This window comes from Salvelinus namaycush, unplaced genomic scaffold (genome assembly GCF_016432855.1).
Source record: "Salvelinus namaycush isolate Seneca unplaced genomic scaffold, SaNama_1.0 Scaffold598, whole genome shotgun sequence".
Classification (NCBI taxonomy): Eukaryota; Metazoa; Chordata; class Actinopteri; order Salmoniformes; family Salmonidae; genus Salvelinus; species Salvelinus namaycush.
Genome location: NW_024061306.1, coordinates 73,741 through 98,400, shown reverse-complemented (window position 1 = coordinate 98,400; position 24,660 = coordinate 73,741). Strand labels below are relative to the sequence as shown.

At 45.0% G+C, this 24,660-nt stretch overlaps 1 protein-coding gene across 1 annotated transcript; it reads right to left on the bottom strand.

Annotated features, from left to right (window-relative positions):
* Positions 1-4,175: 4,175 nt before the first annotated feature.
* LOC120041974 (reticulon-4 receptor-like 2) lies at positions 4,176-17,993 on the bottom strand. Its single transcript, XM_038986850.1, has 5 exons — positions 17,980-17,993; positions 10,842-11,035; positions 5,854-6,080; positions 5,380-5,613; positions 4,176-5,048 (listed from the first exon to the last, which is right to left on the bottom strand). Exons 1-5 carry the CDS (start codon positions 17,991-17,993, stop codon positions 4,176-4,178), a joined length of 1,542 nt encoding a protein of 513 aa, XP_038842778.1.
* Between the last annotated feature and the right edge of the window lie 6,667 nt (positions 17,994-24,660).

Here is a 24,660-nt window from a genome sequence, read left to right as displayed (position 1 = left end):
TTGTAATATTGATGTACTGTACATTAAGAGACTATTGCAATATTGATGGTGTTACATGGTAACTAATATCATCTACAAATGGACATTTGCCTGGAAGACGACTTACACAATGAAGAGAGTATTGGTGTTTGTGTTTGTGTGTGTGTGTGTGTGTGTGTGTGTGTGTGTGTGTGTGTGTGTGTGTGTGTGTGTGTGTGTGTGTGTGTGTGTGTGTGTGTGTGTGTGTGTGTGTGTGTGTGTGTGTGTGTGTGTGTGTGTGTGTGTGCGTGCGTCCCTCTGGACTTTCCAAGGCTGATATCCAAATCCTTCAAATGATACGCCGACGCAAATAATTTTTTCAAAACAAAGTTCAGTATTTATTCTTTATATAATGTTGCCTCTTTCCTTCCACAGTGAGACAGATGACAGCAGAAGACAACTCAATCTCCTCACACAGTCAAGTAGATACCAAAATATTGTTTTCTCACACATACACTCTCTCTCACATTCTCTCACTCGGTCAAGCAGACATGTTTCATTTACAGTCCAATCATTGGGTAAAATGGTATGACTGGGGCTTTGGTCGTCTGAAAGTGACCTGACTGTCATGGCCACAGAAGAGCACCGAGGCCCAGTTTGACCTCACCCTAATGGCTGACATATATGGACGGACACAGTGTTACCACAGCAGAACAGAACACAAACCAATCCCTGGACTCTCTTATTAGTGAACAGCGTATTGTTGAGTCCATAGAATCCTATTTATATGGTTGACTCACATGTATTGAAAGGCTGTGTCCCAAAGGGCACCTTACTCCGTATTTAGTGGTCTACATTTGACCGAGAGCCATGCATAGGGGACAGGGTGCCATTTGGGATGCAACCCAAATCTCCAACTGAATAACATAGGAACTGCTTTTCTTTAAAAGCGAGGTGATTTCATAAAGCACAGTCTATGTAACTACTGTAACAGAAATAGATTGGAAGAAGGACATTACATGGAGCTGTAAGACTCTCTCTGTCTGTCTGTCTCTCTGTCTGTCTCTCCGTCTGTCTCTCCGTCCGTCTGTCCGTCTGTCTGTCTGTCTGTCTGTCTGTCTGTCTGTCTGTCCGTCCGTCCGTCCGTCCGTCCGTCTGTCTGTCTGTCTGTCTGTCTAACCACTTCGTCTAGAAACTCATAACTTAAGGTAGGTGTGTGTGTGTGTGTGTGTGTGTGTGTGTGTGTGTGTGTGTGTGTGTGTGTGTGTGTGTGTGTGTGTGTGTGTGTGTGTGTGTGTGTGTGTGTGTGTGTGTGTGTGTGTGTGTGTGTGTGTGTGTGTGTGTGTGTGTGTGTGTGTGTGTGCCTCTGTTCTCCTCCTACTCATACCCTATCTCAGCCTGTCCTTGTCCTCTTCACCTCTACTGAAAACATCTCTGTAAAAGGAACGCTCTCTCCTCCCTCCCTCCTTCCTCCCCTCTTTCTCTCTCTCCTTCTTCCTTCCGCTCCCTCCTTTAATTTCTCTCTCCCTCTTCAGAGGGATGGAGCACTCAGGGGTGAGTGCTTTACAGAAACAGGTGACCGGTAGGATAGAGAAAGGAAGCGAGAGAGACAGAGAGAGAGGGGAGGAAGGAGGGAGGGATGATTTGTCAGCACGCCTACCCACCCTCCTACAAAGCCTTGTAGAAACTCAGACAAAACGAGTAGGAAGAAAGGAAGAGGAGAGGAAGTCTGTTTTTGGTCACCTCCTCAGAGGTCCTCCTCCTTTCTCTGACGTTGCTTCAGCTGTCCGCCAATCAGATTCCAGTCTCTCTTTTTAACTGTCTTCCGTCGATCACTGGTCGCCAAGGCATGAGTAGGTCAGTCAGTCTATCTCTGTTAGCAAGTCAAGGAATTATGTCTCTCTGTGAGTCAGCAAAGTCTGTGAGTAAAAATTTGGTCCCTCTGTTCTGTCCGTCTGTCTATCAATCTCAGTAAAGCCACAATGTAGCTCTCCTTGTCTCTCCCTGCTGGGAAACTGCCAGGCTTTTCCATCCATTCATTCTGTGCCAGGCTCTCTGAGCTCAGTAGTCCAGAACAGTCCTATTAGAATAATATGGCTGGTCAGTACTAGTCGGTCTTATTGGTTTGGAGTCCAGTCCAGTCCAGTCATCACCTGCGCCTTTCTATGTCTCTTTCAGTTCCAGTTCTAGATCTCTTCTTGGGTTCTATACAGATCAGTCACTGGTTGATTATTCTGAGTTTAACTAAGTTGATTCTTCTGAGTTGAACTAAGTTGATTCTTCTGAGTTGGTCTAAGTTGATTCTTCTGAGTTGGACTAAGTTGATTCTTCTGAGTTGGACTAAGTTGATTCTGCTTAGTTGGACTAAGTTGATTCTTCTTAGTTGGACTAAGTTGATTCTTCTGAGTTGGACTAAGTTGATTCTGCTTAGTTGGACTAAGTTGATTATTCTTAGTTGGACTAAGTTGATTCTACTGAGTTGGACTAAGTTGATTCTGCTTAGTTGGACTAAGTTGATTCTGCTTAGTTGATGTGGGGGGGGGGGTATTATACTGGAGATATTGGGGTGGGTATGATAGACAGTATTGGGGGGCTGGGTTGAAAACATTTAATTTGTTTGTTTACTCATCATCAAGTTGTTTGGCTAAAGGACTGACTAGCAGTCATTGGCTCCGTCTGAAATGGCTCCCTGTTCCCTATGTAGTGCAGTGTCAAAAGTAGTGCACTACTTTCACCTTCCAAAGAAGTGAGTGAGCATTCCAAGAGAGAGAACAAAGAACTTAAAGAGATCAATTATTGATCAAGTAAAATCAGTTTGAAACACAACAGCTGCTGCTGCACCCAAAGAAAAGTCTCACAAACGTTATTCAGAATCTCAATAGGTCTTTTTATCTCTCAAACTGGTCATTCACTGGTCACGTCATGCATTCCGTCAATGACATCACAAACAAACAGCGATAGCCAATCAGAACAGCGACTGACACTGCCAGACAGGAAGCATCCTTCCCCTGTGGCTTCTATGGTGATGATGTCATATTTACAGGACATGAAGTTATACAAAGACTGAACTTGAATACCTGAAGTGATTGCTTGTTTCTCCTATTCAGTATCTCATGGTCAAGGGCCAGTACTGTCATTTTCTCTCTCTCTTTCTTTCTTAATTTCACCGTGTCTCACATTCCTTTGCTTTATTTATATTGCCTGCGCTGTCCTTGCTCCCTCTCTTCCGTTCTCTTTATTATTGAGAATCTCGACAACCCTCTCTCCCTCGCTCTCTGTCCTTTCCTGTTGCGCTTTCTTCTCTTCTCTTCCACCTTCTCTGTCCTCTAGCTTCTTCCTTTGGTAACTTTTTAACTCATCACTCTCTCTGCCTTTCTGTCTCTCTACCTTTACATATCTCTCTACATATCCTCTCTCTGTGTCTTTCTGTCTCTCTACCTTTACCTATCTCTCTAAATATCCTCTCTCACCTTCTCGCACGCTGGTGACTGCCTCTCTTTCATTCCTTCATCCCTTCTTTCTCTCTCTCCTTAGCTATTTTTCTGTAAACAATCCATTATAAAGTAGGCATCATGGTAGACAACATGTAAGAAGGATATCCCAACTGCTCTGCACCATCAAGTACACCTACCGATTTACAGTACAGTTGTCAGAGTTCGTACAACAGTAGAAATGTAGTTACTGTCGTAACTGTAATCATAGCACTTGTAGTAGCAGACGTATTCGGAATAGTAGTAGTTGTAGTAACATGCATATAATAGTCATAGCACTTGTAGTTGTAATATTCCTCCAAGTGACAACAGTTACAGCAGTCGCAACAGTAAGTAGCACTGGTATTAGCTGTAGAGCGTTACAGGTGACCACTGACCCCTGATTGCAGGCGTCGTCACGGCAACCAACACACCAGACAGGTGAGATGCACCTGTTGTAGTAACAGCCTTGGTTGACTACTGTACTGTACTATATTGTACTATGTACAATAGTGTACTATGTACTGTCAGCCATTGTTGTTTAACCCTGCATTAAGTTAGAAGTAACAATCCAACCCCCCCCTTTGTATCCCCTGCTGTCATGTACTACTGACAGAGATAGAGGTTATCCAGTAGGACATCAGAGGGTTAACTAGGGAGGTACAGAGTCTTTAACAAGGGGTTCCCCATGCCCTAAGAGGGGCCGGGGCAAAGACAGGAACGGGAAGTGGGTACTTAAAGTCTGATTCAGCCAAATATGAGGTGTAGATTGATGGAGACGGCGAGTAGCGAGAGGGCGAGGAGGAGTGAGAGAGAGGGGGATGATGTTGGGGAGGAGGAGTTGGGAGGGAGGCCATCGAAGTCAGGCGGACACTCGAGCTCGAAGCATCGCAGCGTGGTGCCGGCGTCCTCGTTCTCATAGTTCGCCCAGTACTCCTCAGCGTCGAGTTTGGGTAGCGCTGCCTCTTCCTCGCCGAGCTCGTACTTGACATTGGTGGAGGTCAAAATGGGTGGGTTGTTCTTCCCTTGGGGGAACGGGAAGGCCTTGATGGTCTCGGAGCTCTTCTCGAACACTGCCTTGGTCTGGGACTGGGGCTTGTGCTTGGAGAACCACCATCTTGTCTTGGTGCTGAAGGTCCTCGTGGTGGAGCCGGCCAGGGTGCCGGGGTCGGGGAGAGGGCAGAGGGCGAAGTCCATCTCACGGAGGAAGCGGAGGTCCATCCCGCGGCGGGGGGACGGGGAGGAACACAACAGCTCGGACGATGAGACACGCGCGCCACGGAACCACTCCCACAGGGGGAGGGCCTCGCAGCCACAGGACCAGGGGTTCCCATTGAGACGGAGGAACTCGATGCCCTGGGTGTCACGGAGAGCCTGGCCGGGGAGCTCAGCCAATGAGTTGTTGAACAGGAAAAGCATGGTGAGGCGTCCGAGGTCGCGGAACGCCCGGCGGTTAACCTGGCGCACACGATTGTCGTGGAGAAGAAGGCGGTCCAGGTTGACCAGGCCACGGAACACGTTCTCCGACAGAGTACGGATACGGTTTCCATGCAAGAAGAGCTGGCTCAGGTTGATGAGGTCAGAGAAGAGGTCATCCTGGAGGAAGTGGAGCTGGTTCTCCTACAAGGACGAAACAGGAAACAGGAAGAGGAAGTGGTCAGGTGGGGTCAGGTGATGATGGGCTACATTTCAGTAGTGGTGAGGTGAGAACATTTACACCTTCCACTAAAGGGCATCTCATAACTATCACTGATGCAGCATGATTTGAATCATGATACAACATGATGTAATTGTGATTGTGATGATATAAAATGATGTAATTGTGATTGTGATGATATAAAATTATGTAATTTTCACAGCTATGAGAATTCCCTGTAGTGTGTGTGTATGCGTGTTGTGTGTGTATACATATGTGCCCGTGTGTGCGTGAATATATGCGTACTGCCCCTACCTGCAGGTAGAGGAACTGCAGGCTGTACAGCTTGTGGAACAGGTCGTGGGGCAGGGCGGTAAGCTTGCAGCGGTGCATGTGGAGACTCTGGAGTTTCTCCAGGCCCCTGAAGGCCCCTCCTTCCAGCCTGCGCAGGTGAGAGTTGTCCCCCAGGTCCAGCTCCTCTAGATCTCTCAGCTCACTGAAGGAGCCAGCCTCAATCCACGTGATGTTGTTGGAGAACAGCCACAGGACCTATAGGGGAGAGGGAGGAAGAGAGGGAGGGAGGGAGAGTGTGAATATCAATATGTATTCTAGGGTCAGGTATTATTCTATGGTCATATTGTAGGTAAGACTCTGGACTCAAACTCAAAAAGAAAAACAAGGGTTGGGAGCAAACATAGAGGCAGAGAGAGTTAGAAAGAGAGAGAAGTCAAAAGAATCACACACTCAAACACACACCATGTCTCATTTAAACACTCTATAGTCTCTTACCTGAGTCCCGAAGCCGAAAGAGCCGACTCTAAGCTCCGTAATTCGGTTGTTCTGTAGGAACACGCGCTGCGAGTCGTAGGGCACGCCAACGGGCACGGAGGTGAAGTTCTGCGCCTGGCAGCTCACGGTCATGGGAGTCGGGTAGCACACGCACAGATGCGGGCACGCCGCCGACGGACCGGGCTTGCCGAGGACCAGCCACACCACCAGCCACAGGGAGAGGCCGCCTGGGAGAGAGAGGGAAGAGGGGAGAAGTGAGTCTAGATGTGGGGTCGGGAAGGCGAAGCTAGCGGGAGCTGTCCGATAGCTGTGGTTCTGAAACTGTTTGGTGGTGGCCCGGATGTCAAACTGCTGCTGGAAATGTGGCAGTTGAATCTCAATACAGCTGATCAGTCAAATCTCAGATCACAATCAAAGTGTTGCTTATGTACCAAAATAGTTATGGATGCAGCAATAGTTTTTTCTCCCCCACATCAGTTTAAATTGTCACGTTTGAATACGGATATATGAGGAAAAGATAGCTGGAGCTGTCCAGTAACAACGGTGCTGAAACCGTTGACGCAGACACTCAACTGCCGCACTAAACCACATTGCTACCTTCAGTTGATGCAAAATACTTTATGCAAAGCCTTTGTCTAATCTGAATACCTAAAATGTATCATTTTGAAATTTTCGAGAACATTCGCAAAATATAATAATAATAATAATAATAATTGATAATTCAATCATATTGATGGAATGAGACTGTCATTTTAATACTGATTAAATAATTAACGCTCAATTTAGACAATATGAAGCTCAGTTAATTCATAATCAGTAAAGATTACAGCATCATGAGACCATATGATGACAGAGATGACGAGATGACTTTAAAAGGCGTGATTGAGTAACCAAGTCTGTGCGTAAAACTGCCTGTCTCTCTTTGCTTGCGTAAGGCATTACGCACGGCAGTATCTCAAAGTAAACCCAAGTACATCGTATCTAAAACTATTACAAACATATGAAAAGTCTAAGTTAAGTTCCATATCTTACACTGGCGATATCTATCTATTGAATAGTTGCAAAGTAGGCCTACATCATAAAGTAAAATCAAAGTACAATCATAGCAAAATTGCAAGTTTAAAATGTCCAGTACTAAATCTATTTTACGAACGTATTGGAATTACAATCCATGTTGATGACTGCATGTAACATGGCTGCACAGCACACATGTTGTTGAAATATTATCTGTGAATCACGCATTCCATTTCTAACTGGGTGAATGATTCCCAAACTATCAAATAAGATACTTTGTCAAAGTCATAGTAGCCTAACTTAATGCACAACACCTCTTACACAATTACATCAGAAGACAAACAGAATAGAACGGGAAACCGTTAGAAAAGTGGTAGAAATAGTTCAACTGGAGGAAGGATTCTCAAAACTATCAAGTAAGATACTTTCTAAAAGTCATAGTAAATAATGCACAACAGTATAAACCAATAGATGGCGGTAAGAAAATCCGTAGAAACTTACTTTTGCAGGTGCGCATGAATGAGCATTGTCTGCTCCGAGCGGTTGTAGGGGTGTCCATTTCAAACCAAAGCCGAAAGCGAGTTAGCCTGAGAGGGTGAAATACTGCCTGCTATCTCCGCTGACTGGTACTCTGGACGATTGGTTCCCGAGTCGGAGCGACTGAGAGAGTACCGAATGTTGGCTCCCGGTGTCCCATTTATACTCGAGAATCCCGTTAGCGCCTACGGTTGTGGGCACAACGGAATCCCCTACGTCACGGGCCAAGATCGAGGGAGGGGGGGGGGGGGGGGGGTAATTGAGAGAAGAAAAAAAACGGAAAGAGAAGGGGCGGTGCACTGTGCGTGCGGGTGATGAGAGGATTCTTGGAGAGACCACGCGCGCAACCGCAGATAGCCTAGAGGACAGCGCTCCAAGATAGAGTCGATTCAGACAGACTCACGCGGGAGGGAGGGAGGGATGGAGTGAGTGATTGATTGAGTGAGTGAGAGGAAGGGAGGGAGGTATTGAGGCACGATGCCCGGTAATGACTGCGCTTTGTGGAGGAGCGGAGGACGGGTAGAGAAAGCAGCACTAGGTTCGCTGCTTGGCTCGCGATCAGAAGCCTCTATGGTCTGTTTCCGGGCGGCAACGGCACGCCTCAGAGAGAGGGGGAATAGCGAGATGAACGGAGAGCGATAGAATAGAAGGAAGAGAGAGGAAAGGAGATCAGTGGGGGAAAACTAAATTTGATTAAACAGAAGGAGGGGGGGACATTTACCTACTGCCAAACGGAGGTTGTTGCACAGACATTTATGAATGAATAATTTTACTTAGCCTATAAGGAGTGGAGACTTAGTCAATAAAACCCACAGCACTCTCATATGTGCCGAAATAGTTGGTGACATGCGACATGAGACAGGAATGAATGAGTAGTCTTAGATATTATGAGTGGGACACATTCAGGTTAAGAGATACAGAAGGACTTTGGAAAGTGTAGGTGGGGGTTCTAACGATATAATTGGGATTATCATCATATGGATCCAACTGGCTAATTGGTCAAACTCAGAACGTGTTGGTGTCATTAGTGTTGGTGTCATTAGTGTTGGTGTCATTAGTGTTGGTGTAACTGGTCTGTCCAGCATAGTGTTACGCTCATGTGGTGCTGTATACTTTCAAGCCAACCCAATGACAACCCCTGAAGACTGACTTGCTTTAGCTCTCTAGGCTTTAGTTCAGCGGACTAACACAGTCTTGTGGTGCACAGGAGACCCAGTCGGCTACATACAGACAGACACATAAAGAGATAGACAGACAAACGTAGACAGACAGGCTTTAGCTCAGCGGGCTAACTCAGTCTTGTGACATGCAGGAACCCCGGATTCCCCTGCCTCTCCCACACTATCAACTGATTGCGTTAGTTCCCTAGGCTTTAGCTCAGCAGGCGAACACAGTCTTGTGGCACTCAGAAGACCCAGATTTTAACCCGTCAGTCACATGTAAAGAGATAAAGGAACAGCCAGTTAATAAAATAAAGGAACAGCCAGTTAATAAAATAAAGGAACAGCCAGTTAATAAAATAAAGGAACAGTCAGTTAATAAAATAAAGGAACAGCCAGTTAATAAAATAAAGGAACAGCCAGTTAATAAAATAAAGGAACAGCCAGTTAATAAAATAAAGGAACAGTCAGTTAATAAAATAAAGGAACAGTCAGTTAATAAAATAAAGGAACAGTCAGTTAAACAGGTAAAGGAACAGTCAGTTTAACAGATAAAGGAACAGTCAGTTAATCAAATAAAGGAACAGTCAGTTAAACAGATAAAGAAACAGTCAGTTAAACAGATAAAGGAACAGTCCGTTAAACAGATAAAGGAACAGTCAGTTAATCAGATAAAGGAACAGTCAGTTTAACAGATAAAGAAACAGTCAGTTAATCAGATAAAGGAACAGTCAGTTTAACAGATAAAGGAACAGGCAGTTAATCGGATAAAGGAACAGGCAGTTTAAGAGATGAAGGAACAGTCAGTTTAACAGATAAAGGAACAGGCAGTTAATCAGATAAAGGAACAGTCAGTTAAACAGATGAAGGAACAGTCAGTTTAACAGATAAAGGAACAGGCAGTTAATCGGATAAAGGAACAGTCAGTTAATCAGATAAAGGAACAGTCAGTTAATCAGATAAAGGAACAGTCAGTTAATCAGATAAAGGAACAGTCAGTTTAACAGATAAAGGAACAGTCAGTTAATCGGATAAAGGAACAGTCAGTTTAACAGATAAAGGAACAGGCAGTTAATCGGATAAAGGAACAGGCAGTTTAACAGATAAAGGAACAGGCAGATAATCGGATAAAGGAACAGGCAGTTTAACAGATAAAGGAACAGGCAGTTAATCAGATAAAGGAACAGTCAGTTTAACAGATAAAGGAACAGGCAGTTAATCGGATGAAGGAACAGTCAGTTTAACAGATAAAGGAACAGGCAGATAATCGTATAAAGGAACAGGCAGTTTAACAGATAAAGAAACAGTCAGTTAATCAGATAAAGGAACAGTCAGTTAAACAGATAAAGGAACAGGCAGTTAATCGGATAAAGGAACAGGCAGTTTAAGAGTGAATCAGATGAGTGATGGAGGAAATCCATGTTGTTGTTTTACACCTCCTCCTCCTGAAGATCTGGACCTCAGTACTCTACTGCCCACTACCATGATGCATGAATAAACCACACACACACACACACACACACACACACACACACACACACACACACACACACACACACACACACACACACACACACACACACACACACACACACACACACACACACACACACACACACACACACACACACACACACACAGGCTTTCCCTTATCACTCCTACACACACCACCCGCTCTGTGTGTGTGTGTGTGTGTGTGTGTGTGTGTGTGTGTGTGTGTGTGTGTGTGTGTGTGTGTGTGTGTGTGTGTGTGTGTGTGTGTGTGTGTGTGTGTGTGTGTGTGTGTGTGTGTGTGTGTGTGTGTGTGTGTGTGTGTGTGTGTGTGTGTGTGTGTGTGTGTGTGTGTGTGTGTGTGTGTGTGTGTGTGTGTGTGTGTGTGTGTGTGGATGCATTTGCTTCATGGATGCATGCTTGATTTGTGTGTGTGTGGGTATTTGTGAACGTGTTTGTGTGAGTGTGTTTTTGTGTGTTTGTGTGTTTTTTAATGTGGCCATTCCAATATCTGTGAATAATTGATGTTTGTGACATAGACACATAGAAATAGAGGCTTCCCCCTGCCACCCACACCACCACCAGCTGTACATAGTTTGCCTTCATGTGTGAGTGTGCGTGCGTCTCTCTCTCTATCTGTCTGTACAGTGTCCGCCCATCATGTCTTGCACAGCGAAACTCAACATCTCTGATCCTAACCAACTGGAAATAACCTTCCACCTGATCAGATAATCAATCGGATGATTGAAGTGTTGCTACAAAGTTGCTCTCTCCAGATGAAGTCACACAGTCCCACTGTCATAAAGACCCCGTTGAGAGTGAGGTGGGTGAGTGGGGGGGGGTGGATGAAGGGGGCGAGGGGCGGTGCGTGTGTGCTACCAGAGGTGACGGTGGGGCTGGTGTCCGTCCCTCTGATCTGAGGTGTGTGGTGAGGGTCGAGCGAGTCGATGTTCACCGCTGAGCCAACACACCCCTGGGGTCTGAAGACAGATGGGGAAACAGGTGGACACACACGATCAGGTACAGTACACACACACACGATCAGGTACAGTATACACACACACGGTCAGGTACAGTACACACACACACGGTCAGGTACAGTATACACACACACGGTCAGGTACAGTATACACACACACGGTCAGGTACAGTACACACACACACGGTCAGGTACAGTATACACACACACGGTCAGATACAGTACACACACATACGGTCAGGTACAGTACACACACACACGGTCAGGTACAGTATACACACACATGGTCAGATACAGTACACACACACACGGTCAGGTACAGTATACACACACATGGTCAGGTACAGTATACACACACATGGTCAGATACAGTACACACACACACGGTCAGGTACAGTACACACACACACGGTCAGGTACAGTACACACACACACGGTCAGGTACAGTACACACACACACGGTCAGGTACAGTATACACACACACATTCATACAGTTTACAGACGTGGAGAAACACACACACTCCCAGTCAGACACAGAAGCATCTTTGACTTCCGCTCTGCAGCTCACTGCTATAAGGACCAAACTATTGAGCTTTTTCATTTCATATAGTCTTGCTCCTTTCCCCTCTCTCTCTCACTCTCGCTCTCGCTCTCTCGCTCATCATTCCTTTTGTCTCTCTCTCTTTCATTCACACTGTCCTCTACAGGAGTTTTCTTTCCTAGCCTTGGCGTCACAACTTCCGATTCACCATATCTAATTTCACTTCCTTCGATGGCATGTGTGCACTTGCATGACTGGAGAGTGTAGACACACACTCTATCGTAGACACACACTCTATCGAAGCATTGTGTAGTGTATACCTTCTGCACAGGATGTGTGTGTGTGTGTGTGTGTGTGTGTGTGTGTGTGTGTGTGTGTGTGTGTGTGTGTGTGTGTGTGTGTGTGTGTGTGTGTGTGTGTGTGTGTGTGTGTGTGTGTGTGTGTGTGTGTGTGTGTGTGTGTGTGTGTGTGTGTAGAAGCCCTTTTTCTCAACTGAATGGAATTTCAGTTGACTTAGATGTGACCTCAGCTCAGCTCTGCTGTGTACTCTCCATTATCCCTCAGCTGTAATAGACTGTATGCGTCTGAAACGGCACCCTTTTCCCTGTATCGTGCCCTACTTTTGACCAGGGTCCATAGGGCTGTGCTCAAAAGTAGTGCACTACAGTATATCATTTTTGACAAAGCCAAAGTCTCAAGGCAACATTATTGGCTTGATTGTCTCTATGCTGCTCTGTGCCGTTATGAAGAAGTAGTAGACACTCCCAGCCATCCAATGAAGAGTTGATCGTGTTCACGACTGTAGTTTTGTCAAGTTGAATTTCCTGTTGATCAGTGCCTCAGCAGCTTTCCTTTGGTGGATGTCTACCTTCTTTTACTAGTACTTCGAGTGCAACTTCCCTTTTCTGAAGTTTAATTTCCGTTTCAACCTTTTGGGTGTGCATCTACCTACTCTCTAAAAGGAGGATGGAGTGAGGGATGGAGGATGGAGAGAGGAAGGATGGAGGATGGAGAGAGAGTGGGGGGATGGAGAGAGGCAAGGAGGGATGGAGAGAGGGAGGGAGGGAGGATGGAGGATGGAGAGAGGTAGGATGGAGGATGGAGAGAGGCAAGGAGGGATGGAGAGAGGGAGAATGGAGATATGTAGGAGGGGTAGAGAGATGCAAGGAGGGATAGAGAAAGGGATGGAGAGAGGTAGGAAGGATTGGGAAAGGGAGGAAGGGGGATGGAGAGAGAGTGAAAGGATTGAGAGAAGCAAGGAGGGATGGAGAGAGGTAGGAGGGATGGAGAGAGGTAGGAGGGATGGAGAGAGGGAAGGAGAGAGGGATGGAGAGAGGTAGGAGGGAGCATGGAGAGAGAGTGGAGGGATGGAGAGAGGGAAGGAGGGATGGAGAAAGGTAGGAGGGATGGAAAGAGGGAGGAGGGAGCATGGAGAGAGAGTGGAGGGATGGAGAGAGGGAGGAGGGAGCATGGAGAGAGGTAGGAGGGATGGAAAGAGGGAGGAGGGAGCATGGAGAGAGAGTGGAGGGATGGAGAGAGGGAAGGAGGGATGGAGAAAGGGATGGAGAGAGGTAGGAGGGATGGAAAGAGGGAGGAGGGAGCATGGAGAGAGAGTGGAGGGGTGGAGAGAGGGAAGGAGGGATGAGAGAGGGAGGAGGGAGGATGGATGGAGATATTCAGATGCTTGTACTGTAAAATTTTGGCCTACATTAAGTCCATCCGTCTTGTCCAATTTTTCACCACTCCTTCCCTCTCCATCCTCCATCCATCCATTCGTGCTCTCAATCCCTCCTCCCTCTGTGCTGAGCTAATGCTCTCTCTCCTCTCTCTCCTCCTCTCATCTTCATCACCCTGTGGAAAAGTAAGGATTACCCTATTTTCTCTTTCTCTCCTGAGTTCCTCCTACTTCCACATCTTTCTTTCTGTCTTTATTGACTACAGCTTCTCACAGCTTCTCACTGTTTCTCACTGCCACTCAATGTCTGTAAGTGCTTGTATGTGTGTGCGTGTGCTTCACTGTGTACTGATGGTCTCTGTAGTGGAATACACACACCACCCTCTAACTAAACCATAGCACCACTACTAGCCAGCACCATCCTCTAACTAAACCATAGCACCACTACTAGCCAGCACCATCCTCTACCTAAACCATAGCACCACTACTAGCCAGCACCATCCTCTAACTAAACTATAGCACCACTACTAGCCAGCACCATCCTCTAACTAAACCATAGCACCACTACTAGCCAGCACCATCCTCTACCTAAACCATAGCACCACTACTAGCCAGCACCATCCTCTAACTAAACCATAGCACCACTACTAGCCAGCACCATCCTCTAACTAAACCATAGCACCACTACTAGCCAGCACCATCCTCTACCTAAACCATAGCACCACTACTAGCCAGCACCATCCTCTAACTAAACCATAGCACCACTACTAGCCAGCACCATCCTCTACCTAAACTATAGCACCACTACTAGCCAGCACCATCCTCTACCTAAACCATAGCACCACTACTAGCCAGCACCATCCTCTAACTAAACCATAGCACCACTACTAGCCAGCACCATCCTCTAACTAAACTATAGCACCACTACTAGCCAGCACCATCCTCTAACTAAACCATAGCACCACTACTAGCCAGCACCATCCTCTAACTAAACCATAGCACCACTATTAGCCAGCACCATCCTCTAACTAAACTATAGCACCACTACTATCCACTAGCCAGCACCATCCTCTAACTAAACCATAGCACCACTACTAGCCAGCACCATCCTCTAACTAAACCATAGCACCACTACTATCCACTAGCCAGCACCATCCTCTAACTAAACCATAGCACCACTACTAGCCAGCACCATCCTCTAACTAAACCATAGCACCACTACTAGCCAGCACCATCCTCTACCTAAACCATAGCACCACTACTAGCCAGCACCATCCTCTAACTAAACCATAGCACCACTACTAGCCAGCACCATCCTCTAACTAAACTATAGCACCACTACTAGCCAGCACCATCCTCTAACTAAACCATAGCACCACTACTAGCCAGCACCATCCTCTACCTAAACCATAGCACCACTACTAGCCAGCACCATCCTCTAACTAAACCATAGCACCACTACTAGCCAGCACCATCCTCTACCTAAACCATAGCACCACTACTAGCCAGCACCATCCTCTACCTAAACCATAGCACCACTACTAGCCAGCACCATCCTCTACCTAAACTATAGCACCACTACTAGCCAGCACCATCCTCTACCTAAACCATAGCACCACTACTAGCCAGCACCATCCTCTACCTAAACTATAGCACCACTACTAGCCAGCACCATCCTCTAACTAAACCATAGCACCCCTACTAGCCAGCACCATCCTCTAACTAAACCATAGCCCACTACTAGCCAGCACCATCCTCTTACTAAACCATAGCCCACTACTAGCCAGCACCATCATCTAACTAAACCATAGCCTACTACTAGCCAGCACCATCATCTAACTAAACCATAGCACCACTACTAGCCAGCACCATCCTCTAACTAAACCATAGCACCACTATTAGCCAGCACCATCCTCTAACTAAACTATAGCACCACTACTATCCACTAGCCAGCACCATCCTCTAACTAAACCATAGCACCACTACTAGCCAGCACCATCCTCTAACTAAACCATAGCACCACTACTATCCACTAGCCAGCACCATCCTCTAACTAAACCATAGCACCACTACTAGCCAGCACCATCCTCTAACTAAACCATAGCACCACTACTAGCCAGCACCATCCTCTACCTAAACCATAGCACCACTACTAGCCAGCACCATCCTCTAACTAAACCATAGCACCACTACTAGCCAGCACCATCCTCTAACTAAACTATAGCACCACTACTAGCCAGCACCATCCTCTAACTAAACCATAGCACCACTACTAGCCAGCACCATCCTCTACCTAAACCATAGCACCACTACTAGCCAGCACCATCCTCTAACTAAACCATAGCACCACTACTAGCCAGCACCATCCTCTACCTAAACCATAGCACCACTACTAGCCAGCACCATCCTCTAACTAAACCATAGCACCACTACTAGCCAGCACCATCCTCTAACTAAACTATAGCACCACTACTAGCCAGCACCATCCTCTACCTAAACCATAGCACCACTACTAGCCAGCACCATCCTCTAACTAAACTATAGCACCACTACTAGCCAGCACCATCCTCTAACTAAACCATAGCACCCCTACTAGCCAGCGCCATCCTCTAACTAAACCATAGCACCACTACTAGCCAGCACCATCCTCTAACTAAACCATAGCCCACTACTAGCCAGCACCATCCTCTAACTAAACCATAGCACCACTACTAGCCAGCACCATCCTCTACCTAAACCATAGCACCACTACTAGCCAGCACCATCCTCTAACTAAACCATAGCACCACTACTAGCCAGCACCATCCTCTACCTAAACCATAGCACCACTACTAGCCAGCACCATCCTCTAACTAAACCATAGCACCACTACTAGCCGGCACCATCCTCTAACTAAACCATAGCACCACTACTAGCCAGCACCATCCTCTAACTAAACCATAGCCCACTACTAGCCAGCACCATCCTCTTACTAAACCATAGCCCACTACTAGCCAGCACCATCATCTAACTAAACCATAGCCTACTACTAGCCAGCACCATCATCTAACTAAACCATAGCACCACTACTATCCACTAGCCAGCACCATCATCTAACTAAACCATAGCCTACTACTAGCCAGCACCATCCTCTAACTAAACCATAGCACCACTACCAGCCAGCACCATCCTCTAACTAAACCATAGCACCACTACTAGCCAGCACCATCCTCTAACTAAACCACAGCACCAAGATGTCTGTATACAGATGCCAAAATAAAATGCTAAATTGTCACAATATTAAATGGACACGGAGAGTTTTGGGGGACTTGACTTGCACAAGGAGAAGGAAGGGGCATTTCTGTTCCACCAGAAAACAAGTCATTGGAGGTGACCGGGCACAACTGAAGGAGCTGACATTTTAAAACTTTAATAGTTCAGGTGGTTTCTTATGGACTAGCCGCACCTTCCTTCCTTTAAACCACTCCCTGCTTCATGCCATGTTTACAAAGAATATATTTTTTAAATACTTTCTCTTTCTCTTTCTCTTTCTCTCTCTCTCTCTCTCTCTCTCTCTCTCTCTCTCTGTCTCTCCATCATTTCATCGAACCACCCAATTGGATGTTTTTTCTCCATACCTGTCATTGGCCCCCAGTGGAATATACACACAACCCCCCCCCCCCCCCCCCCCCCCCCCCGCACACACTCCCCACCAGATCCCAATCTCCCTCCACTCCCTCTCTCCTTCCCTCTTTCTGCTCTCCCTCTCTCCCTCGTCTTTATTTATAAACTCTCAGACACAGGCACATCTCATGGATGACGCAAATGGGAATGCAATGCACCAAATCATGTGGGGGGGGGGGGGGGGGGGGGGGGTGGAGAGAGAGATGCGGGTAGATAGGGATACAAAAAGGAAGGGGAGAAAGAGGGAGAAATGGAGAAAGAGAAACAAAAATAAAATGAGTTCGGAAACAAATCCCTGCTGGCTTTATTGTCAACTGGCAGTAACGTCCGCTCCACCATTCATTTCCTCCCTACATTGAACAGGAACAATGTGGGGCATTGGAACAGTCAGGACTCTCAAAAGAATTGTGCTCTCTAGAACCATTTGTCCCTGTAGCAGAACTCCCATAACCAAGGTTCCAGATAGAACCCTTTTAATTCAGATAAAACCATTTTGGTTACAAATAGCACCCTTTCAAGGTTCTATTTGGAACTCATGGTTCGATGTGGAACCTACAAGGGTTCCATATGACCAGAAAAGGGTTCTATTTATCTGAGAGTGTACTCTACTGGATCAGTCAGTACTCACCTTTTACCTGCCAGTACTCACCTGCAACCTGTCATTTACTTGTCAGTACTCACCTACCACCTGTCATTTACCTGTCAGTACTCACCTACTACCTGTCATTTACCTGTCAGTACTCACCTACTACCTGTCATTTACCTGTCAGTACTCACCTACTACCTTTCATTTACCTGCCAGTACTCACCTACCACCTGTCATTTACCTGTCAGTACTCACTTACCACCTGTCATTTACCTGTCAGTACTCACCTACCACCTGTCATGTACCTGTCAGTACTCACCTACCACCTGTCATTTACCTGTCAGTACTCACCTGCTACTTGTCATTTACCTGTCAGTACTCACCTACCACCTGTCATTTACCTGTCAGTACTCACCTACCACCTGTCATTTACCTGTCAGTACTCACCTACCACCTGTCATTTACCTGTCAGTACTCACCTGCTACCTGTCATTATGATGTCAGTACTCACCTACCACCTGTCATTTACCTGTCAGTACTCACCTGCTACCTGTCATTATGATGTCAGTACTCACCTACTACCTGTCATTATGATGTCATACTTTGTAGTCTAATCATGTCAAACTTCTACTCCTGAATTCTGTTCTGTACTGTCAAGCTTTTTCTTTCTCCATCTCTCTCTCTCTCACTCTCTTTTTTCTGTGAACAGTGAACACACCCACTCGTTTGTCTGAGGAAAAGGGAGAGAAAGAGCAAGGAGTTACATATCAATCTTATATCACTCAACGAATGGAAAACAAGACATCTCATAGAGGCTGAGACAGAGCATCAACATTATGACGCATAGAACTGTCAGAACTAACTCACAAATGTGTGTGTGGTGTGTGTGTGTGTGTGTGTGTGTCAGCCAACCCCTTCCTCCTCGCCATCATTTCATCATGTTTGACGTACAGTTTTGTAGGCGACATACATTATGCAAATACATTGTGAATGTGTTGTGGGAGCACATAGGTTACTCACACCAAACGGATTTATGTCATATTAATAGTTGATTTTTCATCAGCTAGTCATGAACGGGGATAAGGAGAGGCCTATACACTGAGTTTACAAAACATTAAGAACACCTGCTCTTTCCATCACATAGACCGACCAAGTGAATCCAGGTGAACGCTATGATCCCTTAATGATTTCACTTGTTAAATCCACTTTAATCAGTGTAGATGAAGGGGAGGAGACAGGTTAAATATGGATTTTTAAGCCTTGAGACATTTGAAATATGGATTGTGTATGTGTGCCATTCAGAGGGTGAATGGGCAAGACAAAATATTTAAGTGGCTTTTGAACTGGGTATGGTAGTAGGTACCAGGCTCACCGGTTTGTGTAAGAACTGCAATGCTGCAGGGTTTTTCATGCTCAACAGTTTCCTGTGTGTATCAAGAATGGTCCACCACCCAAAGGACATCCAGCCAACTTGACACAACTGTGCATTGTAGTCAGCATACAAAGCATTCGATTCTTCCGTTCTCTTTGCATTGGAGTATCATTTGACTTCCAGTATTTAAGTAATACATTCTCTAATATAAGTCACAAAAACAGTACTGTTCAACCCAATGTGTATCTCACCGCATCCCCATATGCCATGTCTTGAATGGGCTTAAAAGTAAACTTACATTGTAAAACTTCTGACAGACAGCTTTCTAACTCTGCCCATAACTTTTGAATGCATAGCACTCCCAGAAGGCATAAATTATTGAGTAATTGTTAGTTTTACACTGAAGACATGACTAGACATGACTCGAATTTGTGAATGTGGTCTCTTGTAAAATACATTCCATACATTCGTTGTCACTGGATTAAGCGTACATTTCCGTTAACTGTAATTTTGTTCGTTATGTTCCAACACTCTCCATCTTGTGCCAATATAATTCATTTTTAAGTCTTGGTTGCAATAGTTTATATTTTGTCAGTTGGATAGGCTCTGTACAAGGTTTTGTATATCTTACCTGTCATATGGGTATCTTTTTCTGACTTAGGATAGGATTCCCTCAACATTATTCTGATGACCAAAAGCTTTCAGGTTGAAATGTCATGACATAAAACTTTTAAATTGCATATGATAATCCTTTTATTTCCTATTACCTACGTAAACTTTATGGTTTCTGTGCCTTTACTTTTCCACATCGGCCGATTTATCTGTGAATTCTGAAAAGTTATCGAAGGATTGTTCCATAGGGGTGTGTTTTTAGGGAGTGATATTGGTTCTTGTAGAATCCGTTTCATTTTGTTTCCCATGTTTTTGTAGTGTGCTTAACTATGAAGTTGTTAATGCTCTTATCTCCATCCTTTGAAAATAGACAGGTAAAAAAAATCTGGGGATCAGCATGTGCATCTTCAATATGTACCCCTTGTTCCTCTTTAGTGCATTTAACAATATGTCACAAGTAAAAGCCTTGGGTGGCGAGTTGATAGAATTCCAAATCTGGAAGGTTAACACCCCCATCAGATTTAGGGACATGTAAAACTTTTCTATTTACTCTATGAGGTTTATCCCATATGAAGTGTGCCAAGTATACTTTTTAAAGAATGTCTTCGGTGGGGTAATATGTTATTAACAAAAATAAATATATCAGCTTTGGGAGCCATGCCATTCTAAAGAGGTGTATTCTACCAATAACATTTATGGGGAGATTGTTCCATTTAATTAGATCTGCTTTCATGTTGTTGAGTAATGGGATAAAGTCATCTTTGTGTATTTGTTGTTTGATGTCACTTATTAAGCATCCTAAGTATTTAATATTTTTTGTTGGTCAACTTAAAGGATTGCTGTTGATCATGAGTTTATTTTTTATTTTTTCTGCAAGTGGTTCAATTGCCAGTGCAAACAGGAGGGGGAGAGGGGACATCCCTGTCTTGTGCCCCTTTCTAAAGTAATTTAATCAGATAATGTATTATTTGTCTATATTCTTGCTTTAGGATATTTACAGTGCCTTCAGAAAGTATTCATACACCAGGTTTCCTGTAGGGATTTGCCTCTGCTTAGGTCTATTCCGTTTATTTTTATCCTAAATTACTCCCTAGTCCATGCCGATGACAAGCGTACCCATAACATGACGCAGCCACCCCAATACATGAAAATACGAAGAGTGGTACTCAGTGATATGTTGTGTCGTATTTGCCAACCAACATAACACTTTGTATTCAGGACATGAAGTTAATTTCTTTGCCACATTCTTCCAGTTTTACTTTAGCGCCTTATTGCAAACACAATGCATGTTTTAGAAGAAAAAAAATTCTGTACAGGTTTCTTTTTTTTCACTCTGTCATTTAGGTTAGTATTATGGAGTAACTACAATGTTGTTGATCCATCCTCAGTTTTCTCCTATCACAGCCTTTAAACTCTTTAATGGTATTAAAGTCACCATTGGCCTCATTTTGAATTCAAATCAAATCAAATGTACTACAAAGCCCTTTTTACATCAGCAGATGTCACAAAGTGGTTATACCGAAACTCAGCCACATGCAAAACTGCAGAAATTGGATCAGCAGCACGACCAGGTGGACTGGGGACGGGAACATCCAGGAGTCATCAGGCCAGGTAGTCCTGAGACATGGTCCTAGGGCTCAGGTGCTCCGGGAGGGGGGAGGGAGAGAATTAGAGGGAGCATACTTAAGTTCACACAGAACACCAGATAAGACAGGAGAATTACACCAGATAAGATAAGAGAATTACACCAGATAAGACAGGAGATTTACACCAGATAAGACAGGAGAATTACACCAGATAAGACAGGAGAATTACACCAGATAAGACATGAGAATTACACCAGATAAGACAGGAGAATGACATCAGATAAGATAGGAGAATTACACCAGATAAGACAGGAGAATTACACCAGATAGGACAGGAGAATTTCACCAGATAGTACAGACTGACCCTAGCCCCCCCGGCACATAGACTATTGCAGCATAGAGACTGGAGGCTGAGGCTCGGGGGGTTGGGTGACATTGTGGCCCTGTCCAACGATACCTGCGGACAGGGCCAACCAGGCAGGACATAACCCCCACCCCACACACACACACACACACACACGCTTTGCCAAATCACAGCCCCCACACCACTAGAGGGATATCAACACACCACCAACTTACTACCCTGAGACAAGGCTGAGTATAGCCCACGAAGATCTCCTCCACCGCACGAGCCCGGGGGGGAAGATCACGTCACTGACTCAACCCACTCAAGTCGAGTATAGTGGGAAAAAATCCTGGCACGACGTGGCGCACCCCTCCTAGGGACGAGCACTTGTAAGTCAGTGACTCAGACCCCGTAGTAGGGTCAGAGGCAGAGAATCCCAGTGGAGAGAGGGGCGGTTCGCTTGCTCCAATGCCTTGCCGTTCACCTTCGCACTCCTGGGCCAGACTACACTCAATCATAGGACCTACTGAAGAGATGAGTCTTCAATAAAGACTTAAAGGTTGAGACTGAGTCTGCGTCTCTCACATGGATCTTCAGACCATTCCATAACAATTGAGCTCTATAGGAGAAAGCCCTGCCTCCAGCTGTTTGCTTAGAATTTCTAGGGACAGTAAGGAGGCCTGCGTCTTGTGACCGTGGCGTACATGTAGGTATGTACGGCAGGACCAAATCAGAGAGATGGTAGGACCAAGTCCATGGCCTTAACAGGTAGCCAGCATAGAGAGGCTAGCACTGGAGTAATATGAGTTTAAAAAAATTGTCCTAGTCAAGATTCTAGCAGCCGTATTTAACACAAACTTAAGTTTATTTTGTGCTTTATCCAGGTAGCTGGAGAGTAGAGCATTGCAGTAGTCTAATCTAGAAGTGACAAAAGCATGGATTCGTTTTTTTGCCACATATTTTGACAAAAAGTTTTCAATTTTTGCAGTGTTACGGAGATGGAAAAAAGCTGCCCTTGAATTATTCTTGATATGTTCGTCAAAAGAGAAATCAGGGTCCAGAGTAACGCCGAGGTCCATCACAGTTTTATTTGAGACGACTGTACAAGCTGTACTCTGTTTCTTTGAGTTTAAAAATAAATAATTTGCCACCATCCACTTCCTTATGTGTGAAACACAGGCTTTCACGGTAGACAATTTTGGGGCTTCACCATGTTTCATCAAAATGTACAGCTGTGTGTCGTCCGCATAGCAGTGAAAGTTGACATTGTGTTTCCGAATGACATCACCAAGACTGACCTTCATGTCTTAAAGTAATGATGGGCTGTCGTTTCTCTTTGCTTATTCGAGCTGTTCTTGCCATAATATGGACTTGGTCTTTTACCAAATAGGGGTATCTTCTGTATACAATCCCTACCATGTCACAACACAACTGATTGGCTCAAACGCATTAAGAAGGAAAATAATTCCTCAAATTAACTTTTAACAAGGCACACATGTTAATTGAAATGCATTCCAGGTGACTACCTCATGAAGTTGGTTGAGAGAACGCCAAGAGTGTGCAAAGCTATCATCAAGGCAAAGGGTGGCTATTTGAAGAATTTCAAATATAAAATATATTTTGATTTGTTTAACACTTTTTTGGTTACTACATGATTCCGTATGTGTTATTTCATAGTTTTGATGTCTTCACTATTATTCTACAATGAAAATAATAAAAATTAAGAAAAACCCTTGAATGTGTAAGTGTGTCCAAACTTTTGCCTGGTACTGTATAGTAGGCAAAAGACTAGGCAACAGGATAGATAATAAACAGTAGCAGCAGCATATGTGTGTGTGTGTGTGTGTGTGTGTGTGTGTGTGTGTGTGTGTGTGTGTGTGTGTGTGTGTGTGTGTGTGTGTGTGTGTGTGTGTGTGTGTGTGTGTGTGTGTGTGTGTGTGTGTGTGTGTGTGTGTGTGTGTGTGTGTGTGTGTGTGTGTGTGTGTGTGTGTGTGCTTCCCCATTGTCCACCCTTCTCCCAAAAAGTACACTTGCTCACTTTCTTGCATGAATTTAACAACGTCTGAAACTCCATCCAGCGAATGCTTACTCTAATCCCATGCTTTTAAATCCTTGAGTACACACTTCTGGAAAAGGGTGAAGAATCGGGACGCAGCCTCAGAGCAACCAGAGTGAAGTTGCCCAAAGCCATCAAGGTCAGATGTGTGTGTTTCTCTCCCTAATGGTTACGGTTAGGTTTTGGAGAGAGTAAGCTGATCCTAGATCTGTGCCTGAGGGCGACCGTTACCAGTAGAATACGTAATAGCCTATCATCTTCAGACCTCCCACAGACCTGCATGTTGACTATCTCTCTAGCAGTGACCAGTCCTCTAATCAAGCAATCACACATACACACACACACACATTAACTCACACACTCACACACACTCACTATCCAACAGACCCCTGAGGAGAGGTTTAGGCACACACACACTCACAGGCAAGAACATACACACATACAAACGCACACACACACTTCCGGGCGTACACAAAAAAATTTACTGAAGTACGAGTGCACACACGTGCACGCACACACGTGCACACACAAAGCCAATAAACTCCTGAGGTGCGAGAGAGTGAAAGATGCGAGGGAATTGACAGTGGGAAGGTGCAGAACTAGATACACAGAGAACACACACACATATGGTTTGCTTAAACACACACATACGCACACCCACAGTATGCTTAAAGGCCAAACACAGCCATTTTTATATCAATATCAAATCATTTCTGGGTAACAATGAAATACCTTACTGTAATAGATATTTTTAGAGAAACATTTTGCTAGGACTGTCTGGGATTGGGGAGGGCAAAACTAAAAACGAGCTGTTATTGGCAGAGAGGTTGAGAACTCTGCTATTGGTCTATTAACCAATTTACCGCATGGTGATGTCACCATGGAAAACCGAAACACCCGCCATGCAAACCTGCTGATTAGAAGGTCCTGTGTAGATTGTATTTTCAACCAGAAACTATCAGGAAATAACACTGATCAAATGTTTTCAAACTTTTTCAGTGTTAGTTTCATCAGCTGTTGTACAATAGGATACAAAACACAGGGCCTTTAAAAACAAACACTGGACCTTTAAACACTTACACTGGGGTTTAAACACATACACATGCATTTAAACACATAGACTGGGTCTTTAAACACATAGACTGGGCCTTTAAACACATTCACTGGGCCTTTAAACACATATACTGG